Below are 15,121 nucleotides of genomic sequence, written 5' to 3'. Positions count from 1 at the left end.
AAGAATCTTTCTCAGGTGATAAAACTTATAAGCTAAATTAAAATGCACTCTACTCATTGGCAAGCCACACCAGCAAGAATAATGTGATCACAGTACTTGGAAGTTTTTGATTTATAACTATACTATTCTCTACTTATAAGCTCGCAGTCTAGGAGGCAGAGCAATGAATCATTACAATTGTCTATCTGGGAAATGTCAAAAGATTAAGTAAGGGCAGAAGAGAGGAAAAAGAAAGAACACACATTTCTGTCTGAGAAATATTCTTCAATTAATGGGACGATATCACTAGCACATAAATCCAGTGCTAAAGAAAAATAATTAAAAATTTTAAAATCTTCAAGTAACATTACTAATAAAACATAGTATTTTAACTCCTGGGTAGAAAAGGCAGATTATTCTCTAAAGCACTGACAGTTAAATAAGGAATAATTATCACAATGACTTGCCTCTTAGTGATTTACTAAGAGGCTGAAAAAATAAATTGGACATTTGAACCAATCATTATTGGATCCAGCTTAAAAAAAAACCCCACAGAGTTTGATACTTTACAATACAAAAATAAGCATCCACAGAATGTTTATTTACTGTTTAAATTATTCCATATTTTCATATACAATGAACAAAAATTATCTTATCCCACACATAGTAAGAGCAAACAAGTGCAATCTTTCAAACATTAAAACTCATACTCAAATCTGTACAACAGATAAATAAATTTATACCTCTAACAGCTTATAACAAAACCAAACCAAAAATACATATTGCCCAAGGTCATTGGTTTACTTAAAATTCTACACGTTTATATATCTCAAACATAACTTGAATCTTTACTACACAGCACAAGTTTAGATTGATAAATATATATATTTTTTAAAATAGGGAGTAACTGGAATACCAAAATGGTTATAAAGAGCTTCCAAACATTGGAAATAATATACAAAAATTAATTAGAAAGGGGAAAGCATACTCAATGGATCCACAGGGTAACTGGTATTACAATGGTATAGCTTAAGGAAAGGAAAACAGGTTAAATGTTTGGATTGGAAAGAAAATTTGGCCTTTTTATAAAAAGAAGCAACAACAGCATCAACAATGACAAAACCCTGTCATAAAGCCTAGAACAACTCTGACAAAGTATATAAATATTTAGGCTTGTATACCTGAAACCCACAGTTAGGAAGAAAAATCATGTCAAGAAACATATAACACCAGAATATGAGCACATTAAGACATACCTGTCTGGCATTCCACATCATTGCACACATAAGAAAACAATACTGCAGTCAATTCTTGAGTGAGAAAGTTTTCAAGGAAGTAGGAAGTTCCACAATGATACAGGTGTAGACAATCATACTACCACAAATTTAGTAAATATTAAAATACTCAATGGTGTCACTAAGCTAATTATATTTTTTACTGGAAAGGTAATTATTTCCCTGCCTTCATGTTAACTTAAAATCATTTATAAATGGAAATATAGATCCAGTAGAAAAGACTTTCACATGCAAGCCTATACAATGCACTCTGCCTCATCAGTTTTTTTCAGTATTTCATATTGGTTATGTACATTTTCAATATATACAACCACACATGTTCAACAGATATCACTGACCTGTCCTCTTGCCACACAAGTCTTTACTTACTTATACATTTATATCTCCAGATAGATGCTGTTCTCCTCTAGGTAGACACAAAATTAACTTGGTTTCAATTTTTTAGGATTTTAGGAACCTAATGTCTTGATTTATCTTGAATGGATGATAAGATGAGGAGTCCACAAAAAAATGCAGCTATACATGCCAACCTTTTCAAGAGAGATGAATTATCCTTAGGAATAATAATCTGTGCAAGATCATTAGTGATCTGTGAAATTTCGTGTGCCACACAAACAAATATGAAAGTGCTGACAATGATGTTGAGCATAGGGTTTCCAGGTATGAGTACCAAGATACCCCTTGTGTCTGCTGCCAGCCATATGTGATATTGGCAAATAAATAGCTGGAAGGAAAAATATTTTAAGTTAGACATGTTTAAATGGCTCATGAATATATTACATATTTTCCTAATTTAAACATTTGATAGCATAATTATGTTAGAAGGCTTTTCCAAACTATTTAATTATGCTTCATTCTTGGCTCTGAAAAGTCTATTGCTCTCTACTCTCCAGAACTCCTACTTGCTGAAGCACTGCTTCAAAGACCCCAAGAAATGAAGCACAAGAACCTTCTAACCTGAAAATTTTCTTTGCATGATATAGAAGACACCTAACAATATATATGGACTCTTGTATTCAGACTCCAAATAAAGAATTACTATGTGTATATATACACACATGTGTACTGCATATGCACATATTTGTGAATATATGTATGTATATATGAGAGGGAAGTGGCATGATATTTATTTAGTTATTTTTGTCTTTTTGCCATTTCTAGGGCTGATCCCTTGGCATATGGAAGTTCCCATGCTAGGGGTCTAATCGGAGCTGTAGCCACTAGCCTACGCCACAGCCACAGCAACGTGGGATCCAAGCTGCGTCTGCAACCTACACCACAGCTCACGGCAATGCCGGATCCTTAACCCAGTAAGCAAGGCCAGGGACAGAACCCGCAACCTCATGGATACTAGTCAGATTCGTTAACCACTGAGCCAGGATGGGAACTCCGCATGGTGTTTATTTTTAAGATGTCATCATATTTGTTCTGTATGGCCAGACAAATGTCTTGAACTGCATTTGAATGTTTCTAAAGTGTATTCCAACTTTTTTTTTTTTCAGTCCCCTCTACCCGGGCAGGTGGAGGAAAGCCTGACCCTTCATTTCCAAGACTGGCTTTAAGCAAAGAAAATCTTCAGCAGCAACCACAGCACCCACGGTGTTCATCTTCCCAATGATGACAAACAGGGCGGAGACAGGGCGTAAGACACCGAGGGCCACCAAGGGGGCCTTCCACCTCCTGGCCCAGCCCAAGTGTCCCCAGGGCCCCTAGAATGGTCTCATATTCCTAGAATATGGAAGGTGCAGGGTCGTCAGCCATGATTCAACCTGGCCCCTAGAATGGTCTCATATTCCTAGAATATGGAAGGTGCAGGGTCGTCAGCCATGATTCAACCTGGCCCCTGCCTGGTGCCTCCAGGGAGGGGACCACAGTGCTGTGCGTCCCACCCCAGCTGCTCTGCCCCATCTCTGGTTTCATCCTGTCCTGCTCTGAGGTTACTAGGCCAGGGGTGGCAGTACTGCCTCCTGCTGGGGGAGAGCCACTGACCCCTGGACTTCCTCAGAGGTGCAGAGGCCCTGGGGCTGGACACCCCACGCCCCCCCAGCCTCCCCGTCAGGTGCAGAGCCGCCCCCTCTCCTCAACTTCTATGTAAGTATATATATTAGAAGACAACACTTCTACTTTTGATTGTGATTACAAATGTGGTTCTTCTATCATATCACTTCAAAGTATTGAAGGTAAGAAAATGCTACGAAGTATATGAAATGCTATGAAGTATATGAAATTTTTATATATTTAATAGAAATACCAAATTATAAATTCATTTGATTAGAGATAATAAAACCTCCCATGTTCCAAATATTAAGAGGCCTGCAAAATAAACATTATTTTGTCTACTGAGTGACTAACTCATTCATGATCAAGAATTCTAAATTCTATGGAGTTCTCGTTGTAGCCCAGTGGATTAAGAACCCAATCAGAATCTAGGAGGATGAAGGTTCAGTCCTTGGCCTCATCAGTGGGTTAAAGGAGCCGGCATTGCCACAAGCTGCAGCACAGGTCACAGATGCGGCTTAGATCTGGTGTTGTTGTGGCTGTGGTGTAGGCCAGCAGCTACAGCTCCAGTTCCACTCCTAGCCTGGCAACTTCCATATGCCCCAGGTGCGGCCCTAAAACCCTAAAAAGACACATACATATATGAGAAATTCTACAGAATTTAGATTTTTTTTTTTCTGTCTTTTTAGGGCCACACCCATGGCATATAGAGGTTCCCAAGCTAGAGTTTTTGAGTGTTGGTGGTATAGCGGTAAGCATAGCTGCCTAACCAGGCTAGGGTGGAAGTGGAGCTGCAGCCACCAGCCTACACCACCACAGCCATGGCAACAATCTGAGCCGCATCCGCAACTTACGCTGCAGGTTGTGGCAACGCCAGATCCTTTAACCCACTGAGGAGGCAGGGGGTCGAACCCACATTCTCTGGATACTAGTCGGGTTCTTAACTCGCTAGACCACAATGGAACTCCAGAATCTATTAAATGAGACAAAAAAAAAAAAAAAATTGGACCTTCATTCTAGGACTCAGAGATATTTTAGAGACAACTTAATAGATATTCTAAAATGTTATCGTTTATAGTTACAATATGAATTTGGTTTTAAAATGTTCTATTTCAAATAATAAAACTCAGAATATTCAGAATGTATTTCAAAACCTATTTTATTTATTTATTTATTTATTTATTTATTTATTTATTTTTGGGTCTTTTTGCCTTTTCTAAGGCTGCTCCCGCGGCATATGGAGGTTCCCAGGCTAGGGGTCGAATCGGAGCTGTAGCCGCCAGCCTACGCCAGAGCCACAGCAACGCTGGGATCTGAGCCGCGTCTGTGGCCTACACCACAGCTCAAGGCAATGCGGGGTCCTTAACCCTCTGAGCAAGGCCAGGAATCGAACCCACAACTTCATGGTTCCTAGTCGGATTCGTTAACCACTGTGCCACGAGGGGAACTCCTTCAAAACCTATTTTAAACTGATTTGTAGATAATTTCATATTAAATATTGTATGCAAAATGTCATGAGTATTAAAATTTTCCCAAAACTTCCAATCATAATAATGAATTTTATTATGATAAGTATCAATAACTAAATTCCAGTAATATAATATTTGATTATGGATGAATAACACATCAAAATCCTCTCAGCTTGATTTCATTTATATCTATTTACAAATTTCATTTGTATCTACTTGATTTTTTTTTGTCTTTTGTCTTTTTAGGGCCGCACCCAGAGCATACGAAGTTCCCAGGGTAGGGGTCGAATTGGAGCTATAGCTGCTGGCCTATGCCACAGCTGCAGCAATGCTGGATCCGAACTGCATTTGTGACCTACACCACAGCTCACAGCAACGCCGGATCCTTAACCCACTGAGCGAGGCCAGCAAGCAAACCTGCAACCTCATGGTTCCTAGTCAGATTCGTTTCTGTTGCGCCACGACGGGTACTCCCTATTTCATTTTTTTCTCTCCTGATCTTAGCATCTTGGTTGTACTTGAAAGCTTAAGACAATATAAAGAATATTTGAAAGTTATCCATGTCTAGTCATTTAAATAAGGCTTTAAAAACATTCTATAACACTGCTTTTGAAAGTTCTAAATTTCTTCTCTGTAATTCCATTAATGACATAGCTCTGTTTAAAAAAAGTGCACGTCAGACTTATACACCTATATACATATTCACAAACACACACATATAACACTTGGTTGTATAATATATACCAAAATATTAATGTACTAACCTCTAATGAAATTCTTCCAAACCAAGCAAAAAATGAACTGTAAACTGAACGAGCATATCCAGGGATATTCCTTATTAGGATGAAGGCTAAAATCTAAAGAAAAGCACAGAAGCAAATATTAATAATCTGCTTATTAAAAGAATTTTGCTTTCAAGTGATAACTTTATGTTCCTGAACTTGTAGACAATGGTTTTTTTCAATAGATAAAGTATTAGCAAGTTATTTTTGATCTACTGTCTACCCAAACTGGATTTCTCAGCAGGTGGTCTGTATACTGCAAACAAGTACAGATTTTACATAGTGCATGGCTGAACAGTTTTATTTTATGTATATTAGAAAAAAAATATAAACTCACCTTGAGGCCCCTTGTGTAGAAAAGAAATACACTTATGGAGTAGAATTCATAAAAGCCCATGATACGATTTTACTTCTTCCATAAAGTATTTGCTTTGGTTGGGTGCCACCTATCCCCCACCCCCTTTTTGCTCTCTTCAAAAGTCTCCTTCCACTGACAGCCAAGTAAGTGTGGGAAAAAAGTAACTAAGGAAAGATAAGTATGTGAAGTAGAGTGGCTAGGAGAAAAGGTGATAAGATTCAGGAGTGCTTATCTCAGTATTACTCTATGTGCAGTCACCTCTTCTCCCTTAGCTCTCCTTACATTGTTCTGCGTGGGTACACAGTGCGTGCTAACATGCCCCCTCTGTACGTCATTACAGAAATGACATCAGATATGATATACAAAGTGTTACTGTAAGCACTATGATGATATGTAGAAGTCATGAAACTACTAGATGAATATAGTACCACGTTTAAAACATCATTAACAATTGTTTGGCAAATCTGTCACATGCTTAGTTCTACTGACCATATTTAGATCTAAGAGGAATAAAGTAGTTTTTACATTGAAGAGAACTTAAAACTTAAGATCCTCCAGAAATCCTCCCTACTCCTCTCTGCTGGACTATTCATATTTTTAGTCTTTTTCTCTAAGAACCATGCTCTGATATCATGATGGGTTAGGAAGAAATCCCATGTGCTTCCAAAGTGCCCTGTACTTGAGCATCACCACACTAATCTCAATGTTCTATGATTAACTGCAACCAGAGGTATTTCTGCAAAGTGTAAATCTAATGAGAGTTGCCCCTAGTTTCTGTCCTCCCAGTCACTACCACACACTTTTCTAGACCCTGATTCTCTGAGCTCCAGCAGAAATGATCTTCTTTAAGTTCCTTGAATGTGAATATGCTCCTTTCTGCGACATGGCCTAAGTTCTCACTGCCTGCCTTCATCCCTCCATTCTCAGCTTAATTTTTTCAGGGATATCATCTCTGAACCTTGATTGCCCTCATTCCCATCCGACTAGGTCATATTCCCTTTATGATATTCCCTTGAAGCACCATGTACTTCTGTTTATGATTATGTGGTGATTATAAGATTACTCTCTTTAACAGGAGGTATAATATAGGCTCTGGGAGAGTAGGAATCATGTCTCATTTGGTCACCACTATATTCCCCAGAATAATATATTGCACATATTAAATATCAAATATTTGCTAAATGAATTTTAAGAATTGTTGAATGAATGAATGAATATCTATTGATCCATATCTCTTTTAGACTATAAATTCTGTGAGCGAGGGGCTAGATGTACCTCTCACATGTAGCATGGGTACTTAATACCCAGAAGATCATTAATAACTATGATCAAGTAAATAAATAAATAAATGATGAAAAGGCAAATAGGAGAAAAGAATGAACATTTTCTAAGTGCCTATTAAGCAGTGTACACTGATCATTTCCATACATTTAATAATAATATTTAGTAACAACTGTTTAAAAGAGATTATAAAATCTCTTCTACAGTAGAGGAAGGTAGGGCTCAAGTAATATACCTACTTTTAGTAGAGTTTTATCTCAAATCTCTCTGTCTCTAAAGACTCTGTTTTTATCAAGAATTAAGAAGAAAAATTTCTCTAAAGATAATTACCTGTACCACAGAAACAGATGGGTGGAGTTCATTGCATTCTGCTTTGTTTTTACAACTGCTAGCCCAGATTGAATAGGTCTAAAACAAAAAACATGTCGATTAGTTCACAAAAATAGTTATGCTTTAAAGAAGCAGCACTCAGAATTTTCAAAATAGTTTTCTTTATAACATTATATTTCATTATGCTATTAAGAAAGCTTCAGTAAAAACTGCCAAGAGGTTTGCTCATCACTCATTTGGTATGCTCAAATATAAGAAAGTAGAGAGAGACGGGCACAAGGCTATGCTTTTCCGAAAACAGTGATCCTAAGGCAGTGATGGCTCTTTCCATCAAACCTTACATTGTATTTCCCCCCCAAACTTATTACGACTTTAAAAATTCCTATTTCACTGAGATCTCAGTAATTCTTTTTTTTTTTTTTGGCTTTTTTGGGCTGCACCTGCAGCATATGGGGGGGTCTAATCGAGCTGCAGCTGCTGGCCTATGCCACAGCCACAGCAATGCAGGATCTGAGCTGCGTCTTCGACCTATGCCAACACTATAGCTCAAGGCAACACTGGATCCTTACCCCACTGAACAAGGCCAGGGATTGAACCTGTGTCCTCATGGATACTAACTACTCTGGTACGTTACCACTGAGCCACAACAGGAATACCTGAGATCTCAGCTACTCTTCATACTTAACATATATATGTTTATATTCTTTTTAGAATTTATGTTCAATTAGAACAACAATTTTACAAGTAAAGCTTTTATGTATTAAAAATAAATGATGAGGGAGTTCCTGTCATGGCATAGTGGAAACAAATCCAACTAGGAACCATGAGGTTGAGGGTTTGAGCCCTGCTCACTCAGTGGGTTAAGGATCTGGTGTTACAGTGAGCTGTGGTGTAGGTCGCAGACGTGGCTCGGATCTGGCATTGCTGTGGCTGTGGTGTAGGCCGGTAGCTACAGTGCCATTTAGACCCCTAGCCTGAGAACCTCCATATGCCGAGGGTGTGGCCCTAAAAAGGACAAAGACAAAATAAATAAATAAACAAATGATTATACTCCCATCTTGTAAAGTTAATTTTCTATACTATTTAGGATTTTGGAAATTTAGCAGATTACATTTTGAAACTTACCAAGAAAGAAACTACTGAAATAAATAAGAGAAAATTTGAAACTTTGTTGGAAAAAAGAGGTTCACCCTTTCCTTCAGAAAGTATTTGGCGCTTCTGTAAAGCCAGATAAATGAAAGCAAACAACATCCCATGAAAGACTACCTAAAAAATAAGGGGAGAAAAAATCTGTTTTAAACAGCCAGTTTTCAATAAATAGCAAAAGTATTTGGTAAAGGAGAACAATATGTATAAAGGTATGTAGGTTAAAAGCCTAAAGGTCCAAAGTTTCTATGAAGAACTTAAATTTCAAGAAATGAAGGCAATGATTGTTAGAAACTATCTACAACAGACAAACACCTCTTGCAATGACACAGGATATGCTAGTTCACTCCAGACAGTTTCAGCAGCAAGTGAAGAAATAAAGACAACTTAAAACTAATGATAAAAACTATTCTGAAGACACATGACTGAATTTCAGTGTACTCAATGACGATAAAACACATTTTATATTGATACTTCCAATCAAATAAAATCAACAATAGCATTACCAAGATCTTATTTTTAAAAAGACAGTGATGGAAGATTTAAGAAAAGGAATTTAAATGTATGCATGACTGGGTTACCTTGCTATGCAGCAGAAATTAGCAGAACATTATAAATCAATTACACTTCAATTTACAATTTAAAAAAAAATGTAAAAAGAGGTGAAAAAAATAGTATAGGCACATGAGAATTTAAAAAAATGGTGGATCATGGAGTTCCTGTCATGGTGTAGCAGAAACGAATCTGACTAGGAACCATGAGGTTGCGGGTTCAATCCCTGGCCTCGCTCAGTGGATTAAGGATCTGGCCTTGCCAAAAGCTGTGGTGTAGGTCGCAGACACGGCTCAGATGAGGTGTTGCTGTGGCTGTGGCTGTGGCACAGGCTGGAGGCTACAGCTCCAATTAGACCCCTAGCATGGGAACCTCCATATGCCGTGGGTGCAGCCCTAAACAGACAAAAAAATGGTGAATCGGAAAGCACAAAAGCTTGTTTTTAAAATAAATACTTGACATGAACTATCATGGTAATCGCTCTAATGAGAAAAGTTAAGAATTTAAAATTATTTTATGGCAAGCTTTTAGCAAAGGTTTTTGTTTCTATATGGTTTAGAAGTGCAATGTTTGATTAGAAAAATAAGGAGAAAAAGAATTTCAAAAGTAAACATTTTATTTATTGACAATAATTGGAAAGTGCATAGGTACTGGAAACCAGGAATGGCACAGAATAGGCTCTAAGAAAACATTTGTTGGATGAAAAAAAAGGGAAGAGTGAAAGATGGAAAATAAAGGGAAAGAGTGAAGTGGGGCCAGTGTTTATTATTTCCCAAATGCTGTGATAGATGTTTTATATTTTCTTGGGTAACTGAATCTTAACGACCCTTCAAGATTAAATTCATGGAATCAGCCATGACACTGCTCTCTTTCCTTTGCACACTTTTATTACAAAGCTATACTGCAGAGTTTAGCACCTACTTATAAGTAGCACCTAATTATAAGTAATTTAAGTTTTAAATTAGAATATAAGGCTTGGAAGCCTGGTGGTATGTCTTCTCTAATGTATATCTCTCATAACACCAACATTTACAGCATAAATTAGGGCTCAAAAAATATTGTGTTAAATGGCTGAAGCATATATATGATTATCTATAAGTGAAAATTATGACTCAAATAAAGGTGACTTTTTAAATAATATTTTTACAGTATTTTCCTACTGATATACATAAACATGCACACCCTTTCTCCACTATAAAAATAGGGGGAGGGCTGAAGTACTTTTTATCAAATCAAGATTTTTCCTTATTCCTAAACTAAATAAAAATATTTTAAAATTTCCCGAATAGTTTTTAAAAGTATAATTTCAAATGGCAAAAGATTATAAGGTAAATACATACGTAACGGTCTAACCTCCATCTGAACCACCATTCATATACATTGCCTTTCAGTTCAAAACACTTGGAAAATGGCCAAAGAGAAAAGATCTTCTCAAATGCACCCTGAGAAGAGGAATTCAGGAAATAAATTATGATGGTACAAGTCAATACATGCTTTGCAATTCTACAATAGACTATAGTTTTCTAAAGATTATATAAAGGTCATTCACAATTTAAAATTTCTATTTATTTCATTTGAAAATGTCATTTCATTTGAAATTCATTTGAATTCCAATTCTACTAATAGCTAATAAAGATGACTTAAAACATTTTTCTTAACTCACTTTTACTGCACACGAAAGGCTACTGAGACCAAAAAATCAAAATACAAAAAAAACTCAACAAGGTGATAACTGGAAAATTATTCCACTTAAGGTTTTTAATTTGGTACATAAAACAGCTAATATTTACTGATAAAAACACAAAAATACAAAATACTTCAGCCAATATGGTATCAATAACCTAAAGGTTGATGGTTAAGATTGAAAAATAGTTTTTCTTCCTCTAGAGGTTCTTAATAATCTATAATTAACCATGTGAATTAAAAGAATCCTCTGAATTAGTCACCGTACTCAAGCAACCATACTGAAATACCATTACTAGCCTTTGAAACAAAGTTTACAATTTTATTCTGGCCAAGTTAGTGAATGTACCCTCTTATTACTGATAGCTGGGAAGATGCGGAATGAAGGGGCAGAAGTCTTGGGTACATTCCTGCACATTAATGAAGTCCTTCAAAAAAGAGAACAAAATCCTCAATTTTCCAAAGGAATGATGACAAATTCTATTAAGAAAATGCCATTATTAGATAGCATGCCATAGCATAAAAAATGTAACAACACAATTTTTTAAAAGGCTAATAAAAGTCAAAGCAAAATATGAAAATAGTATTATATTTTAGGTAATACAAAATATTTATGTCAGAAGAACTTCTATACTATTTTAATAAAATGCAATATTCTCCATTTAACCACAGAATTTAAAACGCTAATACCTTACTAAGAACAGGCTCTATCAACATCTATGCCTCAGATGGAATTCCCTGGTGGCTCAGTGGGTTAAGGATCCAGCAGCTGTCACTGCTGTGCCCTGAATCATTGCTGTGGTGCAGTTCAGTTCCTGGCCTGTGAACTTCTGCATGCTGTGGGTGCAGCCAAAAAAAAAAAAAAAAAAAAAAAAAAAAAAGCTAACATCATACTTAAGGGAGAAAGATAATGCTTTTAAAAAAAGTCTATGTTGGAGTTTCCGTTGTGGCTCTGTGGTTAATGAATCCGACTAGGAACCATGAGGTTGTGGGTTTGATCCCTGGCCTTGCTCAGTGGGTTCAGGATCCGGTGTTGCCATGAGCCGTGGTGTAGGTCACAGACACGGCTCAGATCCCATGTTGCTGTGGCTGTGGCGTAGTCCGGTGGCTACAGCTCTGATTCAACCCCTAGCCTGGGAACCTCCATATGTTGCGGGAGTGGCCCAAGAAATGGCAAAAAGACAAAAAAAAAAAAAGTCTATGTCTCAGAAAATTAATAATAATTATTACCAATTAAAGTATTATGCTATATTTCTATATTTTATCCACATAAATTAAGTAGATATACAGCCTTATAGATTATATATCACATATATATCACGTACATATATAATTTAAAATTTTCTCATTAAAATTTATTTTTATATGATCAATAAACAAGAATTTATTGAGCATTCATTCTGTGAAAGACACTGAACTATACTGGGCTATGTAGTTTTTCCTCCTGTGCAATGGTCAACACTGATCCAAAGCTGAGGAAATCTCTTTAGCCTTTCTATTGAACTGCTGGTCCGCCTTCCTTTCTCTTTGATGAACCAGTGGGAATTTTAATGAATAATTATCAAGTAATGTGGCAGTTATTTGGCTATTTCTCTATATGTTTGCCTATTGTTTCCTTATTATTTTATATATCTCCTGCAAAAACCTTGGAAGTTAGCATAAATAATGCTTTATTTCTAAGTATGAAAATAAGTAGGAAAATCTATAAAACAAACAAACAAACACACAAAAACCAGCTTTAGAGAAACACACACATACAATGGTTGTATGGCATTTTCACTTGGAGCATCCAGGAACAAGACAGAGTGTTGGAGATGGGAGTAAACTACAGAATATGTCACAACTTTAGGCATTTAAATTAAAATATTTTGTTATAAATATCGTGCTGCCCAAATAATATATCTTCCTGATGGAGTGACCAGCAGGTAGCAGTTTGCCATCCTGCTTAAATAGCTGAGAAAATCTCAATCATTGTAATAAGAGGATAAAAGTTTAGAGACAAGAAAATGACCAAAATTTTTATTAAACATCCTACATATATACAAACCCTTTTTCTCCTACGTTGGTTTTACTAACAGCCAAAATTTTACTCTATGCAGTTATGGAAAAATCAAGTAACACTTTAATGCTATGAATAATGCACAAACCAAGCTGCAAATTCTGTCAAGAGAATTTTGATCTTCACTTAGAGTAGTGCCTTATAAGAGGCATTCAATAAAAGTTTGATTGATCAAAGTCAAGTAAAATGGATTTTGAACAATTGCCAGAGGAAGAGCTTTAAATTGCTCTTACAACAAAAACAGTGGTAACAAAAGTAGATAGGTCTCAAAAGAACTACACTGAGTAGTCAACTACAGAGTGACACTTTTATTACAGTCATTAAAAAATGAAGCTTAAAAAAAGCTCTGACTCTTTTCTCATACTTTAATAGATTTGAACTTTAGAATAAAATAGAACAAAATATAAATCAAAAAGACCGTACAAACCTGAGAATATGCCAAAAAACATATACATAACAGCAAGGCGGCTAGTTTCAACAGTAAACCAAAATGCCAGAAACAATTTCCTAAGAGAGAAAATATCCAATTTACTAAGAAATATTAATTTACATTAAAAAACATATTAAATACTCTCCGCATACCTCTTAAAATAACTTAAGGCTGCCTACAGGATGCACAATATATATCTAAGTAGTACAAGTTACAAGTAGGACACAAAGGAAGAAAAGGTGGAGGATCCTTACTCAGAATGAGGCTAGAACATACCCTATAGTCCTGCTGTTTACCCACTCTAAATATATTTGAAAATATCTCCTGGATTCAGTTATACATATTCATTACTAAAAGTTACAACAAAATTTGGAACAATAAGTTCAATGTAGTTCTAACATACACTTATGTTTATTATAACTTAGGTAATAAAAATGTTTAAACATTAAAGCTCTAAGGTGGGAGCTTAAGAACTCCCCCATGGGCTAGAATTTAACTATAAGATATATTTTACTATATGCATATTTTAAGTGATTTATTCACAATTTATACATATTGATTATCATTTTATTAATATGCTGGGTTGGGCTGAGGAATTAAACTACAGAGGCTGTCCAAAGACACTAATGGACTTTATTGAAGTCTGAAACAACTCTTTCCTGAAAAATTATCTGATACACTAATGGAAGCTAAAAGAAACTATTTTTTGATATATAATATTTGGTTGAAATAGTTAAATACATTATTAAAGATTAATTTTTTTTCCTAAAAAGGGAGGCTTTTATTTTAGTGATATGATCTTTAGGGGAAAAAGCTTTAAGATAAATGACTGGGACCTCACTGAATATTATCACACCTGGCTACGGGAAATTTGAAGATGACACTTTTTGGGCACTTTGGTTTCCTTAGATGTAAAACAGGCTGGTAATAACTACTTATCGGGTTGTCTATGTAGTGATTTTTAAACTTGTTTGACATACAAGCCTTTTTGTGAATGAATGTTTACTCAAACTCTCAATATATATAAGAAATCAAATAAGGTAGAATTGCCAAGATTAAAGCAGGATATATGGGCCTGGAGCCCTGTTTGGCTTTCCTCTCTTCTGGTTCTCTCCATTTTGGCTCCATATAAGGTAATTTGAAAATGCTGCACTAGTAAATATTTAAAATAGCTTTGAAGATTTAAATTAAAAAAAGAGAAAACCACACACAATATAAATGCAAACTCTTATTCTGCATTGTTATACTATTTGAACTACTTAATGGTAAAATTTTAGAAATATAAGAACAGAATTTCAAAATGTTAATACTACACATAAATTTTAACTGTCAACATGTCCCAATAAAAATAACAGCCTTTAGCAAGTAAAAAGACATTTAATATACTGAAAGAATACAGTTATTAATATTAGTAAGGAGAAAGGGGGGAGGGATAAATTAGGAGGTTGGGATTGATATAACACTACTTCGACATAAAATAGATGATTAACACAACATTGTAAATCAGTTATATTTCAATTAAAAATAAAAATTTAAAGAAATAGTAAGAGAGTATATTTACCGTTTGCTTTTTTTTGGATTATTTGTGGCCATAGTGCTAAAGTAACATATATGACCATGAACCATACAGTGACCAAGGGAACAAAGTAATAAAATTGATAAGGCCGATCCATTACGATACATAACACCACTACCAGGAAATTGAGACGAAATAAGACCTATCAAAAAGGAGAATAAAATGGTTTTCATTCCAGGTATG

General features: G+C 35.6%; 1 protein-coding gene across 5 annotated transcripts in view; it reads right to left on the bottom strand.

Moving 5' to 3' along the window:
• Nucleotides 1-559: 559 nt before the first annotated feature.
• Nucleotides 560-15,121, bottom strand: part of CASD1 (CAS1 domain containing 1) — a 72,762-nt gene continuing 58,200 nt past the window's right edge. For 4 of the 5 annotated variants that reach the window (XM_047752501.1, XM_047752502.1, XM_047752504.1 and 1 more), the window contains 7 exons: nt 14,924-15,080; nt 13,360-13,439; nt 10,531-10,632; nt 8,618-8,758; nt 7,493-7,570; nt 5,506-5,598; nt 560-1,998 (listed from right to left, as the gene is read on the bottom strand). In XM_047752501.1, coding sequence (XP_047608457.1) covers nt 1,732-1,998; nt 5,506-5,598; nt 7,493-7,570; nt 8,618-8,758; nt 10,531-10,632; nt 13,360-13,439; nt 14,924-15,080 — 918 coding nt within the window. In that variant the 3' untranslated portion in view covers nt 560-1,731. Of the gene's footprint in view, nt 1,999-4,192; nt 4,246-5,505; nt 5,599-7,492; nt 7,571-8,617; nt 8,759-10,530; nt 10,633-13,359; nt 13,440-14,923; nt 15,081-15,121 lie in introns of those variants that run through there. The other variant, XM_047752503.1, reaches the window with a different exon arrangement.

The sequence above is a fragment of the Phacochoerus africanus genome, chromosome 11, assembly GCF_016906955.1.
Source record: "Phacochoerus africanus isolate WHEZ1 chromosome 11, ROS_Pafr_v1, whole genome shotgun sequence".
Classification (NCBI taxonomy): domain Eukaryota; kingdom Metazoa; phylum Chordata; class Mammalia; order Artiodactyla; family Suidae; genus Phacochoerus; species Phacochoerus africanus.
This window is presented reverse-complemented; position numbering and strand designations above follow the sequence as displayed.